The sequence below is a fragment of the Centrocercus urophasianus genome, unplaced genomic scaffold (assembly GCF_019232065.1).
Source record: "Centrocercus urophasianus isolate 14NV4802_14NV808 unplaced genomic scaffold, USGS_Curo_1.0 seq_9, whole genome shotgun sequence".
NCBI classification, from domain to species: Eukaryota; Metazoa; Chordata; class Aves; order Galliformes; family Phasianidae; genus Centrocercus; species Centrocercus urophasianus.
Window position 1 is genome coordinate 17903683 of NW_024885532.1, and position 14992 is coordinate 17918674.

Sequence of the window (14992 nt, forward strand, 5' to 3'; positions counted from 1 at the left end):
ATTATTTAATTTACCAGCAAGTCAAAATCTAAATCTGTTATTCAATAGTCTGTGCTTCAAGCCATGTTCACATTCTTGCATTCTTACAGAATGGACATTTTTTAATTACTGCCCAAATAAAATCTCTAATTCAAAGGATCTAAGGGAAGAATCCCTAAATTAAGGAAAAATATTATCATTATTTATTTATTTATTATCCATCCATCCATTCATTCATTATTAAGGAATCAGTCTCCCAGAGACTGGGAGAAAAGTACTTCTTCAAAACTTGAAAAGAAGGTTTTTGTGAGCCAGGCATTATCAGGAACCATTAGCAATAAATAAACAAAGATAGTCTGCTCTCTTCCCTGAATCATGACATATGCATTATAGAATATACATCTCAGAAATGTTTAAGAAGGCTCATTAATTCTCTGATTCATTTCTGCATGTACTACTGGTACTTAGGTGACATTTCACAAATCAAGCTATACGTATAGAAGAGAGACACCCCTTGTTTCCATTGGAGAAATGTAATTTTTAGAGAAACATTATTAACTGAAAGAGTAAGCTTTCAGCTGCTTTTATGACTTAGACTCAGTAAGGGATAAAGACAGGGCATTTATCCCATGAGTGAACATCCTGAAGCAGTTATATGTGGCTGGCTTACAGGAGATCTAAGAATCTTTGTTTGACAGTCTGGCTACCTTCCAAATGAGAAATCAATGACTCTGTACTGTGGGTAAAGAAAAGCCAGGATGGTTTATGACTTGTTCTGCATATACTGTGGATGCAGCCAAGCTCTGAATTACACAGAGTTGAAGATGGCAAGACAGCAACATTCCATGTCCAATAATGCCTTCAGCAGCATAAGATACATTCTGGAAGGACTCTGCACAAACAGTGGCTTCCTAGATTTTGGAATTCAGCCTGCGGAATGACAAATATATGTAGCAGGAAAAAAAAAAAGGAAGGAAATAATAGGGGTTTTGTGTGGCTGGGTAGCCAGCTAATTAGATGCAGGCTGGTTTTGTTTGGGGCAAGGGGCTTGCAGAAAACATGCAATGGCTAGAAGGTAATCTTACGTGTAGGACTAGCACATATCTTCATAAAACCTGTTGTATTCTGAACAATCTAAAATGTGATTTAGATATGAAAAGGAATGCCTACATACTTAGTTATTAATAACAAAATAAAAATAATGGTATTCAAGTGTAGATGCTTTACATTATTTGGGATATCACTGTTACATTACACAGGAGCAAAAAAAAAGAGCCACACTATCTGAGGAATTAACGAGGTTCAAACACAGCATTTCTCTTTTCTTTCAAAAAATAAAAATAAAAACGATTAACCAACGTGTTAAATTATAACTTCAATCAGCTGGACGTAGGACTTAGTTGTATTTTCTCAGCATTTTTCATGTTGTTTATAGCAAAATGAAATAAATTACTTTTCTCTATTATAGGCCCATAAGAAAGATATATTTAAAAAAAAAAAAAAAAAAAAAAAAAAGTAGAACAAGCTTACATTCTTTAGATTATTCTATCTGCTCATATATTTGTATATTCAGGAAGTACTTTTAACTTTCTTGGTGGGCTGATAGCCTTTGAAAACTTCTATCCTTATTTTATAATGCTTTTGGTGAACTCAAACCAGTGTACTGAACCAAACTATCCTTTACTCAGCTCCATATACCTGTGAGCAAATAACAGCCTGTAGGGATTCAGCACATCAGCTGCTTAAAAGATAAACCTACCCAGCTTGATGAAAACTCTTCACCAGCTTCCTGTTGAGAGAAAACAGTTACACATTTCTAATAAATGAAGCAGGAACTGTCATTTTTTTGGCAAACTGATAACTAGCTGTAACAGCCGCAATGCCACAAGTTGCTTTTCCAAAGTAATTACCATCAGGCTCCCTGTGGTATCCAGTGTTTAACACATTTTTTTCTGTGTTAATGAATGCAAAAGCAGGAAACACAACTATTAGTAATTACTTTTTATTCGTAGTCCTCATTTTCCAGATAGGTCACATTAAACACAGCCATTGAACAATAGCGGTTGAAATAATTAATACAATGTATGCTGCTTTTGTTTGTGGATTTTTTTGTTTGTTTGCTTTTACTTGTTTGTTTGTTTGCTTGTTTCTGTTTGTTTTATTTTTAGTGTGTATGTGTCATTCACTAGTCATTGGTGCAACTTTGAGCCATATGGGGAGACAGGGACTGATAGATGCAAATGCCAACCTGTAGCACTACTGGGCCAGAGAAGTCAAAATCTTAATCAAGTTTCACTCAGCTACACTTCAGTAAATCTTGATAGCCAAAAACTCCCACTTCAATTAATGGAACAATAATCACCACCTAATCTCAAAATAAAGTAATTAAATAATAATGAATGGGTGCACATTATGCTTGGTTTCAGACTCCTTTTTGACCTAAGCAATTTCCCTTTCCTTAGGCAACAAGGAGTTGGAAGTTGTTTGAATGATGTACCCTGCTCCATGTGAACAATTTTTGACTTCTGGATATTGCTTGGACTTCAAAGCCTAATACCTCAAGTGGCAAATCATAGTTAAGAAGACTCTCTTTCCTGATAAGTATGCCAGGAAAGAAGAGGAGGAAAGAAAAGATCTGATTTAGAGTCCTGATTTGACTGACCAGTCTTTTAAGGAACTTTCAGTTGTTCGATTTCATTAATCTACAAAATAAAAATAATAAACAAAATAAAACAGAATGCCTTATGTTCTATTCACAGTGTACAGTACAGTTTTATTAGTTTTTTAACTTGCTTTCCCTTAGCTCAATCATTCTCTCTATAGTCATGTGACAGATATTTTATTTCAGCTTTATAAGACATATACATAAGGAATGAGAGAAAAAAATCAACTTCATCTTCCATTGCTGTCTCTTTCTACAGTGGTGATTGCAAAGATACCAAAGAGAGAAAAAATAATCTAATTCTTTTGTTTGTGGTACTTCGTATGACACTTCCTTCACACATAATCATATTCATTTTGACTCAAACAGCAAAACTCACATTGTATATGCTCTGCTTGTTTGTTGATACATTATGCATCAATTCTAAATTATGAAACAGATTTTTTAACCAGGGATATGCTTACTGGAAGCAGTATGCTAAAAATCTACAACACAAGGCAGTTGTCGGCCAAATTAAATAAAAGTAAGATTTCCTAAACTCTCCCATGAAGCTGTGAGTCATGAATTCTGAATTACCTCAGTGGTAAATAAATAATCACTACTAAATACAGATAATGTGTTAAACAACTAAAGCTAGTAAATCACTAGTGACAGAGAGCCTTAAGGTAAATTCCTCTTACATTGGCACAGCCCTTTCTCAGAATATTGTGGTTTTATGTCTTCAGACATATACAATGAATTGTACAATCGGTTACTCAGTGTTAAAATCATTTATAAAATACACAAATCTCCATCACTTGACTGCATTTACATACTGTCTTAGATTTTGCTGAATAATGGATCTCACTGGCAGAGCTAAAGACTTGGTGCGCAGACACTGAAGTGATGAGCACCACAGAAATACGTATAAAAGACTGTTCAAACAATAAGAAATCCTCTCCACTATGGAATTTTAAGCTATCAAGCTATCAAGCAAAATCAATCTTGGGTCTTCTGGCCAAAAAGAAAGAAATATATATAACACAGACAACACCACATTTTAGTTACATAAATTGTCCAAAACATGGAGAGTAGCTTGATAAAACATGTACAAGATCATTTGCTTACATGTATTCATAGACTTTTTTTAAAAGCAGGAGCTACGAGCAAACTGGAATGGGTGTTTCCAACAACCAAAGACAATTAATTGTAGGACTAAGTGATATCACCCTTTAATGGTAATACCAACACAAAAAAAGAAAGTTGGATGAATATTATTCCTTGAATTGATGAAAAGTATGGCTTTATGATATTTGAGGTTGTGAAACAAAATTAAATAAAATCTTTTATATATGTTTTTATAGTAGAGCTTTTGTTTAATTTAACCAGGTGCTGTTTTCAAACAATGTGCTGTAGTTTTATGTCCAACACAGTATCTGAAGCATACAGGGGACAGATCCTGAGCTAAACATTTTTTTTTTCTTGTTCTGAACCACATTCATTCTGAATGTGGTCGATTTTTTTTAAACTTTCATCTGAAGACAATTTTGAATTTTTCAAATGCAATAGAAATACCCTTAGAAAACACAATAAAAAAGTTGAAGCTCTCCCAAATTATTCTGCAAATATTTTTCAGAACAAATGAAAACAAAACCAGAAACAATCCCCCAAAATATACAGTATATAGTTAGAACTGCAGGATGCAATTGCACAGTCTAAAGAAACGGAGAAAATACTGCTATGCCTTGACAAGTTTTGGCACTGACATACGTTTCAGATCTCTCAGCTAAATATCAAAACTTTGAAAAGGGTGACATTTCTTAAGAAGTCAATCAAATATCCTGCACTAAACAGGCTGGTTACACATATTTGGGGAAAACAAAATAAAACAAATCAAAATAAATAAGAAGGTTCCAGGTGTTGGTTCAAGAGTAATTTTTGTTAATAAACATGAGTTTGCAATAGAAGCTTCTACAAGGACTTGCACAAAACCATGACTGATGGATATATTTGTAGGCCATTCAGTTAGCTCCACTCAAACACATTTTGAACAGATTATGTACTGCAGTACTTCGTAGACCATACATTAAACAAGAGACTTTGCTCTGAGCCACTGCTTCCCAAAATCCATGGGGAAAAGGAAGCAGAAAAAAACAAAACTCATAGAGTTCGACAGCTACCGAGGCAACACTTGCCATTTACAATATAAGCCCAAATATTTTTGCAACACAACTATATATTAATTTAATAAAATACACAATATAGCTCTTATACACTCAACAATTTGGCTCATATGCACTGAATCTGCAATAAATCAATAAAAATATGTCATTTGATGTAAACACACTGAATCTTCTTACATTTGCACATTTATATGATCGTGTGATTTGTGTGGATGTCTAAGACATTTTCACTTTCCTGAGCTATTTTAGTGTCCACAAATGAATTAAAAAGTGTTAAGAACATTAATTTATTTTGTGTATTAGCCTGAAAGGTAACTTTTTAAAAGATATTTTTCTCCTCTTTTTTCTTTTTAACTTACTACTAACTATTTATAGTTTTGTTGGACACTAAAATGCTAAATAGATACTATTTTTTTTCTTCTTCTTCAAGTGAATTAGCTGATGTGTGTGCAGGACAAGATGGACTATATCATTTTACATTTAATCTTAATATGATATGAAGTGTTTTACTGATGATCAGGATATGTCTGGTTGAAAAATGATCTGGAATGGTGTTGTTTTTGTTTTCTTGTTCTTTTTTTTTTTTTTTTTTTTTTTTTCTTTTTTCTTCTTTCCTCTCTTATTTGTGGCAGATAACTTTGTACATAAATGTTTACCACAAATGAATGTTAATGTTTGGTGTCGCTTGGACTACTACAAGAACTCTTTTAGGACTTTCTGTAGAAGCCTGTGGTGACTGCTGGCAATCCACCACAGAATAGAAATATTCAACCCTGTTTTTCTTGGGGTTTATACGTAAACAGTAAATTCAGCATCAGCTATTGAGGACAGTCTTAAAGTATCAGACGTATTTCCATTCCACCTTTCTCACACCTTTCTATCAGATTGTCAAAATGGCACCGTCTTTCCTTTATTCATATAGTTCTTTGTGTACTTGACTCTGTCCTAATGAAAGTTTGGTCAAAATGAAACCAGTGTTATCTGTCAAAAAGAAAGAGCAGTGAAAAGAACATACTTGTGGGCACTTCAGATGTTCACTAAAAGCCTTAAAGCAGCATTGGTCTTCCTTCATTCCTGTAAATCTGTTACAACCAGGGGATTTTATTTTTTTTTTTATTAGTTTTAATCAGCAGAAGAGGAATGTAACTGCCAGCCTGTCCTTATTTTCCCCCTCACTTTCTGATGGCCACAGGGTCATTTCCCCGACAGTCCTGCAAGAGCTTGTCTATTTCTCTCACAACTTCCTCGGCATCCACCGACTCCCTGCCTAGATCCCGGGCTGAACGGTCTAACTGTTCCAGAACAGAGTCCATCTCACTCGAGTCTCGGCTCACTCGGGAATGCACATCTGCAAAGGCCCTAGCCATCTGATCTGATGTAATGAAGGGAGCGTCTTTTGACTGTTTACTAGGCGATAGATACTGACTGTCAGTTGACAAGTACTGGCTGTTTGGTTCAGCCAAGGCTCCTGATTTCACTTCACAACCATCCAGAGGTCCTTTTGTTGAGGTGCAAGGCTCAATGCATGTCTTGGTTGGGCTGCTCGATGCTGAGGGAACCTCCTGAAGCAGAGGACTCAGGGCACGTTTGGCTTTTAAATAAGGTTTAACATTGGCAATGAGAATAGTGTGCTCTCTCTTGTCTTTCCCAAATGTACAAAAAGTCTTTTTCCCAGTGGGGTTCACAGTTTCGTAAGTCTCAGTCTCAACATTAGCTTCAACTGTGGGTACAAAGAGATTTGTGCGATAATCTGCATTCTCAGCCTGGCTGGCTGCAGGGAACTGTGGCATCCAACATCTGTCAGAATGACCAAGCACTCTGCATTCATCTGTGCAGTTAACACATTCTTCTTGTTCTGTAAAACAAAGGAGAAAGAGAAAAACTCTAGTTATAAGTGGATTTCTTTAATGAAGTATCTATGATCAACTTGTGATGGACTTACTTGACATCTGGTGTCTTAACTACGGAGAAAAAGAAAAGCTATAATTAAAATATTTCAGAAGGATGGCATAGATCTACTAGTTGAGACATTAGATTTATTTAATGCTATTCTCTATGTATTAAAGCATTCACACAGCCCAGTGGAAGTAAAAAGGGGTCATTAGAGAATCATTCTCAGAGGAACTGAGCTTCAGCTGTAAACTAATCTGCTGTAGAAATCTGTTAGGCTTTGTTCTGTAAAACTCATCCTAGAAAATAGTGAGCAGTACTTAAAGAACTCAAAAGGCATTATCAGGATTAATTTTTCAAATCAAATAACTGAGCAATGACTGCCTTTCTGGAAATACAAACACTTCACAAGAATCAGCAAGCTGGCTTTTCATTCTTGTCACCTCCATTTCTTTTGTAATTGTTATGTTGTATGACAGTCACGAAATAAAAAGGTTTTCTTAAAAAGCCTACTTTTCCTGCTGAGAACAGAGAACTAGAATTTTCCATCAGAATGAATTAAATATAAGCTTGTCAAAAAGCACATATTGCAATTTTATTAGACATGAGTATGGATCATGTAATCAGCTTTACCATTTTTGTTTTGGTGCAATAACTGAAAATGGATTTGCTCAATACATACGATTTGGAAGAATGACAAATTATGACATACTATTTGAAATGATAATGATTGTAGGATTTCTATATTCTTATTTCTTTCAAAGAATACAGTTAAATATATATATATATTAATTCACTACATTTCTAGAACATAAATTTTAATACTTCCCATGCTACAAAACTTTACAAACCTTAGTTTGACTGCATTTTTGAAGTAACAGAATATGTTTGAACCACTACTCACCATTTTGAAATTGTATACATGACCTTAACTCAATTTCAGGAAGCAGGAAAATTCCAGAAATGTGCTTTCAACAAGGATTTTCTGAAGGCTGGTTGTTTTTGTCTTGTTTACTTTTTTTCTCAGGAATGACAGCTATGATGCAAATTACCTTCACTTCTTTCTTGATTTTTTCAGTACTCTCCAATCAATCATGACCCCATAAATCCTTTTAGTATCTCTGGGCTTTGATCAGCCACACATTGCTATTAAGTATTTTGATCAACAGAGTGGACATACCGGTTTCAAATTTGATTTGAGGAATTCAGTACGTACAAAATGCCTTAAATTCCAGTTGGATTTTAAATTAAAAAATAAAATAAAATAAAATAAATAAAATAAAATAACATAATATAAAATAAAATAAAATAAAATAAAATAAAATAAAAAATATATATTTTTTAAAAACAACAAAACCTGTAAATATGTATGCGTATGTGTATATGTCAGAATTAATTTTACACATTTGCAAAGACATCCACAACAGGTCTTTACAAAAGCTGAACAAACTTCTTGACCTGATGATAGGACAAATTCTAACAGATCATAATCTTTCCATAATAGAAAATAACCCCCCTTTAATCTCATGATGTCTATAAATAACCACTAGATTCACGGACAGCTGCACTGCATAAACCTGACATAGAAGAATCATTACTTTTGTGAGTATCCAATAGTGTAAATAAATTTGTTCACATTTATAAAAAGACATGAATACAATATGGTTTAAATTTACTCAAAATTGTCTTACATCACAATGATCAGTTGAATTGGAGTGAGATAATTCATAGAATCATAGAATCATAGATTGGTTTGGGTCTTAAGGGAAAAATCTTGAAGGAAAGGACCTTTAAGATCACCTAGTTCCAAACGCCCTGCTATAGGCAAGGACACCACCCTCTAGAACAGGTTGCTCAAAGCCCCATCCAGCCTGGCCTTGAATGCTTAGAAGTGGGGGACATCCACTGCCAATCTGGGCAACCTGTTCCAGTGTCTCACCACCTTCACAGTAAATAATTTCTTCCTAATATCTAGTCTAATAAATGAAATAAATACAACAACAATAATGATAATAATAATAAATTTTAAAAAAGAAGAATCAATTCAATTTGGTTTTTACTTTTGTTTCATTGTGTTTTGTTTTGTTTTGCTTTGGTTTATTTTATGGGCTTGTCTGGTTTTAAATCTTACATATTTAGTTACTTATGATAAGAAAATGATATGTTACTCAAAATTTACTTAGATCTATGAATTTTTAATACAGTTCTTGAAAAAAAATATTCTAATCCTGTATAAATACTTCCTTCCTTCCTTCCTTAAATCTAAGAATGGTAAGACTTTCAGAAAAGAAATAACAAAAGCAAGAGAGAATGAAGTACAGTTAGAGAAGGATACAGAGTGATTTTTGAGGAAAAGAATATAACATGCATGCTTTAAAGATAAAATTTGTAGGGGATCTCCAAGGATAAGCAAACTTCATGCTGATTTTAGCGTACAATACAAGCTGAAGTAGTCATAATGAAAAGCAAGATGAAAATACATTCCCAGCCCTAACACTGTAATACACTGACAGAACTAGGAAAAGTTCTGATTTTGCTTCACTCGAATAAGATGAAATTGGCACTCATGCCTGCAGGCACAACAAATACAGGACAATTGCTTAATGAAAAATGTAGTTATAAATTTCATACATATAAAGGACAACTTAGACACCTCATTCCAACCATTAGTTCACCTCCACTAAGATTTTGGATCTTGTTTTCTAGAGCTTCCACAGCTTCAAACAGCTGCTGCATTTCAAACAAATCAAATCACAATATTCTAAATGGGATATATAGAGCAAAAATACTAGAAAAGAAGGTTTCAAATTTTCAAGTTTTAACAGGGAATGGGCAATAGATAATAAAAAAGATTGGTTAGGTTTCATTATGCATAGAAATCCAACAGAAATAAACTAAAAAAAAAAAAAAAAAAAAAAAAGTGCTCCAAGGCCAATGCAAACCAAGACCTTTCCATAATAATTCTGAAATTTTAGATTTTGCAGATATTTTCTCTAAATTGTTTCTGTTATTTTTTCTCTTTGTCTGAATACTAGAGAATGGATTTGTGGTAAATATAGCCTCTGGCATTAAAAGTGGGTCTAGATAGTAGTGAGAAGTAATAACTGCTTCATTTAAGATTTTGTCTAACCTATATCTAAAATTACTTTACTCTTATATGGAATGCACTACAATGCTGAGTAAAATTTTTGGTTCTTTTAAAGGATTCTCTAGGAAATTAATTTATTTTTGCTAACTAACTGTATTATTTTGCAAATTTATCTGCATTTTGCATCATTTTTTAATGTATGTAATTTCAATTCCTTTAAATAAAATAATAAAAAAAGATGATGCATTTGTTAGCAGCTGTTAAATGCTCTGTACTGCATAATCAATGAACAAAGATTTCTCTCTATCACTTTGCTCTCTTTTAAATTATTTCATGAAAGCAGAAATAATCTTTTTCCTTTATATCTCGCAGAAAACAAATAAATACATAAATAGAATGTAGTACTGTCTGTAAAACATAATAATCATATTTAATGCATTAAGAGTTCACAGATTTTACAGCCCTTTAGCCACTTAAAATTATCTTTCATAATTTTCCATTTTTTACATTCAACATATATACAAAGGCTGCTTCAAAAGTAGTATCTCCTATTTTATTACCTTGGCCCATGACATCAGAGGCTAATGTCAGTTGATGGTATGGCAATAGAGGTTGAATCTCCCTGCCACTATTTCATTGCATTTTGTTGCTGTGTGACAGATGGCAGCAGAGAGGCACTCTGACAAAATGATGTCTGACATGAATGTGCATATGAAACAAAGGGATGTTATTGAACTACATGCAGAAAAAGTTACTCCAATTGATATCATCAATGTTTGCTGAATGGTTACAGAGATCAAGGAGTATAAGCACAGTGAGATGGTAGGTGGTACATTCCAGCAGAGGTGACAGTGACACGGAAGACAAACCAGATTCCGGATGGTCGTACACATTTTTATGATCATGGCATTCAGTCTCTTGTTCATCACCGGTGAAAATGCATAGCTAATGGTAGTGTCTGCATTGAAAAATAGTGTTTTGCAGCTTCAGGTTTGCTCTTTCAGACAGTGTTATTGTATTCTTCATATCTGTTGTAGTTTCCACGGAAATAAATAGGAGGCATTACTTTCAAAGCAACCTATATACATATAAAATGCAGAGCTGAACAACTTATGTAATAAGAGATTCATTTTTCTACTCATTTTAAAACCTAGCTGTACTGTGCTAATAAAATTATTCCCCAAACTGAGACTGAAATGAGCAAACCTGAGATGGAAGATGGAGATCAGAGAAGTTCTCAGCCACTGGAAATGCATTAACTACACTAGGTACTTAGTAGTGTGCCAAAAACTATGCTTTGAGGTTTTCAAAACTGATTTGTTTGTCACTGAGTTACGTTCTATGATTTGAATTTATTACTTCATGTGTGCACACATACGCTGAATATGAGGATAACTTACAGTATTTGCAGTATTCATTGGCATCAGTAAAAATACAAATTTCACTGGCAATCTCTTTAAGTAGAAGAGGTATGTAACATATAGCATATATATCATGTATATTGCATGTCACATCTTCTTTTCCCTTCTCGCTTCCTGCATTTGCTACAGCAGGATTACATTCACACTCATAGTATTGACTAACTTTCCATTTCCGATCCTCGGGCACCTTAGCAGTGAGAGAATTAAATATGAAGCCAAAAAAAGAAGGCAGTTTTGTGAAGAAAAATATCCTGATTGACCTTGAAGTAAAAACCACCTATCCATGGCAGGTTCACGAGCTTCAGTATTCTAGTTTTGAAAATCTGTATCTTTCACTTCACTTTTTTTGCATCACGCTGTGGGAAATGGATTTCAAATATTGATTATCATATATTATAAGCCACTCATCTCACTATTAGCTTGTAATTTTGCCTGCTACATATAACAGACAGTGAGAAAAATAGAGCAGGCCCACTTAGTACTAGCAGTAGAAACTACAAATATGAAATGAACTATCACCACCAAAGGCCAAATTAGCGTTTGTGACAGAACTGAATAAATTTAAAGGCACATATATAAATATATATACATAAAATAGGTAAAACATTGCACTGTCCATCAAGATGCGCTGGTAGAGCAATATGCAACATTGGTCTTTATTTCTATGATTGTCTTCCTCGAGTTGAAAATAAACCTTTAACAGTGCAAGAGTGTACAATAAACAGAAGCAACCTAGAGGTTTTCCAAATTCTCTGGAGCTCTAAGGGTAAACAGTCAGAAGTGCTTCATGCACTTCAGGGAGAACACACACAAAAATAGAGCTGCTAAATTATCTGCCATCAAAAGAAAGAAGAAAGAAGCTGTCTGGAAACAATAGTTACCTAGATAGGAAACTCACTGTACTGAAATTTAAGATGGTTTAGGAAAAAAAATATGTTGGAAAAATATAAACTGCAATGCAAGGTATGCATTTTAGTGTAACCTATGACACATGTTACGTATTTTATTCTGCCTTAATAGAGAAGTTAGTAATTAACGTCTGCATTCTGTATCAAGTTTGTTGCAAAAGATGATCTTGTTTAATTTTCTATTCTTTCCTCATAAATACTATGAATACCTTTAAATACAGGTACTGATTTCACTGTAAACATATTTTACTAATTAATTGATTAATGCTTTGGATATTTGGCTTCCTTCAATGGCTAAAACTGAGATATTGCAATTGAATTATTAATCACATAAAATTAGCATAATGATAACAGAGAAATTTGTAATTTTTTATCTTAAGAAAAGCAAAAAACACAACAGTGACTTACTGTAGCCAAACTGACTTCGTAAATTAATAGCTTTCCAATTAAGTTGGGCCCTAATTATTTTAATTGCACACACATACATGAAGCTGCAAAGCAAACAAAAAGTAAGCAATCCCTGTACATAAAACCTCAGCATATAAAAACTTCCAAGAAATATACCTCGTAAGATGAAGAAAACTGTAGTCTGTATAAAAGTACACCATGTAATGCAATGAGGAATGTGAAAGTCTGAGCATAACGAAAATCAGATTTAAAATATATGTTTGTATGTATGTGTATGTTACCTTCACAAAAGCCTGGACATACACAAGCATATATATATAAAATCATTTTTCTCCCTAAACCTGTAAATGCTTTTATCAAATTGTGTTTGAAGTGAAGCAAAGCAGACACAATTTGGGTCATAATTTATAAGATTTGACTTGGTAAATTGTCATTCATGTCCATTCTTTTCCAAGAGTTTGTTACTCACAAAATGTAAAACAAAAGTGTTCCTCTTTACAAACATATGCCCATTAGTGAAGATTAATTTAGTATTTGTATAAATTAATACATAATTAATAGTGAATATTTTGTTATATTTGATTGACCTAGGCAATGCAAATTACTCCTCCAGACGTCCTGCTCATTTACTCCTTACCTCTCTTACAACAGGTGACACTTAGTTTTTACTATCACGTTAATAACTCCTTCTAATAGATGTGATTTTTTTCCTCTTCTTTTCTGTAAATACGGAAGCTAAAAAATAATCAATAATTTTCAGGGATGGTTCACTGGAATGCCTCAATGATAACAGCTCCAAATGAAAAATACACTAGAGGACTGATCAACAAAAGTGTATATTCTTTCTGAAGCTTGTAGTTGGACACTGCTATCCACCTTCACTGTTGAAATACTCTATTATTCATTGCATTACACAGGGGGCAGTGATTCACGTATTTACTGACCCTTGCTTTGCTTTACAAAGAAAGAGACTAATATTTGAATGCATATATACAGTTCACACTGACTTTCTATCATTTTACCCTTGATTTTGTGCATTTGTGTTCATTGTTAAAAGTATTTCCACTAAGAATTGACTCAGTAATGAAACAAGGTATATGTTCTGTAGCGCATATTTCTCTGATCTGACCACAAACATGTTATGAAGGGCTTGGAAAGGAACAGTATTTCCTTTAGGTTAGTAGAATGAAGTGTTTTGTGTATTTTAATAACTTAAAATAGACATGACCTGTATCTTCTGTACATATGTATAAACAGATGAACAATAAACAGCTCATGTCCAAAGGAGAATATAAATAACTATCCCTTTCAAAACTCCAATTCCTGTAATACACCTGAAAAGCTTTGGATTTGAGACAGGCAATTGCCTTTACTGAATAACTGTAAGGATGGTATGTAGATATTTATTAGAAGAGGAAAATAATGGGCTTCTTTGACACGTCCTAAGGACTATGGCTATATGATACTTCTGACAAGAACAATCAGCTAAAGTGCTTCTTCTGTGGTTGTATTCCTGTTTAATTACAATTGATTTTGACATAAATGAGCAGAGGTAAACAAATACTTCTATGCACATGTTTGCTGTTATTAAACAGAGCTGTCTCCATTCTCAGTATTTATATTGGCTTGTCTGTTTAAAGGCTCCTTTCTGTTAGGTAAAGCAATTATGTAGTTCAGATTAGCAGTATGACTGGCAGTAAAATAAGAACAGAACGCCACTTTTTTAAACCTCTTAGATTTTGTGGTCTTTTTCTGATATTAAAGCAAAGCATTTGAGGCCTATAATCCTTACAAAGTTTTCCCTTTTTTTTGTTTTTGTTTTGTTTTGGTTTTGTTTTTGTTTTCTTGGTTGCTTACTTATCTTTTGGACAGAGGATAAATAGAATATATTTCTAATGTTGACGTGGCATAAGGCATTTTAATGTAAAAAGAAGCTGGTGAGCTTATGGATTTAATTCTAGTTCAGCTGTCCAAGACCATAAATATTGGAGAAATATTGCAGTAATACAATAAGCACTACAGAACATTTAATTATTATTATTAATTTTTTTTACATAAACATGCTTTGAATTCATATTTACAACGTAATTTAATTGCAATCATATATTTCTAGTTAAAGACAGCATAACAGCAAGAAAACATTTTCATTACCTGAAAATTTTCCATCCTCACAACGGGCTGGTCCACAGATCCCAACAATGGGTCTTTGGCCTCTGCCTTGCTGTTCTGGAGGCAAATCAGACCTGTGAGTCACAGACAGGAATAGGCTCTGCTTCCAAAATTCCCAACATTGTCAGAACTTCCAAGGCACAAAAAACAGTTTCTATCATGTTCTGGGCATAACCCATGCCCTTTGACATTTATCCATACGCTTCTCAAATGTATGTTCTCAATGTATAAACACAGCCCTTTCATAGCAGACAGTGGACTGAGAACATACTCCAGCCCCACACACTGAAAAGGCAAAGGACATC

At 33.7% G+C, this 14992-nt stretch overlaps 1 protein-coding gene across 2 annotated transcripts in view; it reads right to left on the reverse strand.

Annotated features, from left to right (window-relative positions):
• Positions 1-5425: 5425 nt before the first annotated feature.
• The window catches only part of PCDH17 (protocadherin 17), an 81920-nt gene continuing 72353 nt past the window's right edge, over positions 5426-14992 (reverse strand). Inside the window, exons 4-5 of one of the 2 annotated variants that reach the window (XM_042838928.1) lie at positions 14670-14744; positions 5426-6658 (exon numbers count right to left, since the gene is read on the reverse strand). In XM_042838928.1, coding sequence (XP_042694862.1) covers positions 5976-6658; positions 14670-14744 — 758 coding nt within the window. In that variant the 3' untranslated portion in view covers positions 5426-5975. The remainder of the gene's footprint in view (positions 6659-14669; positions 14745-14992) is intronic. The other variant, XM_042838930.1, reaches the window with a different exon arrangement.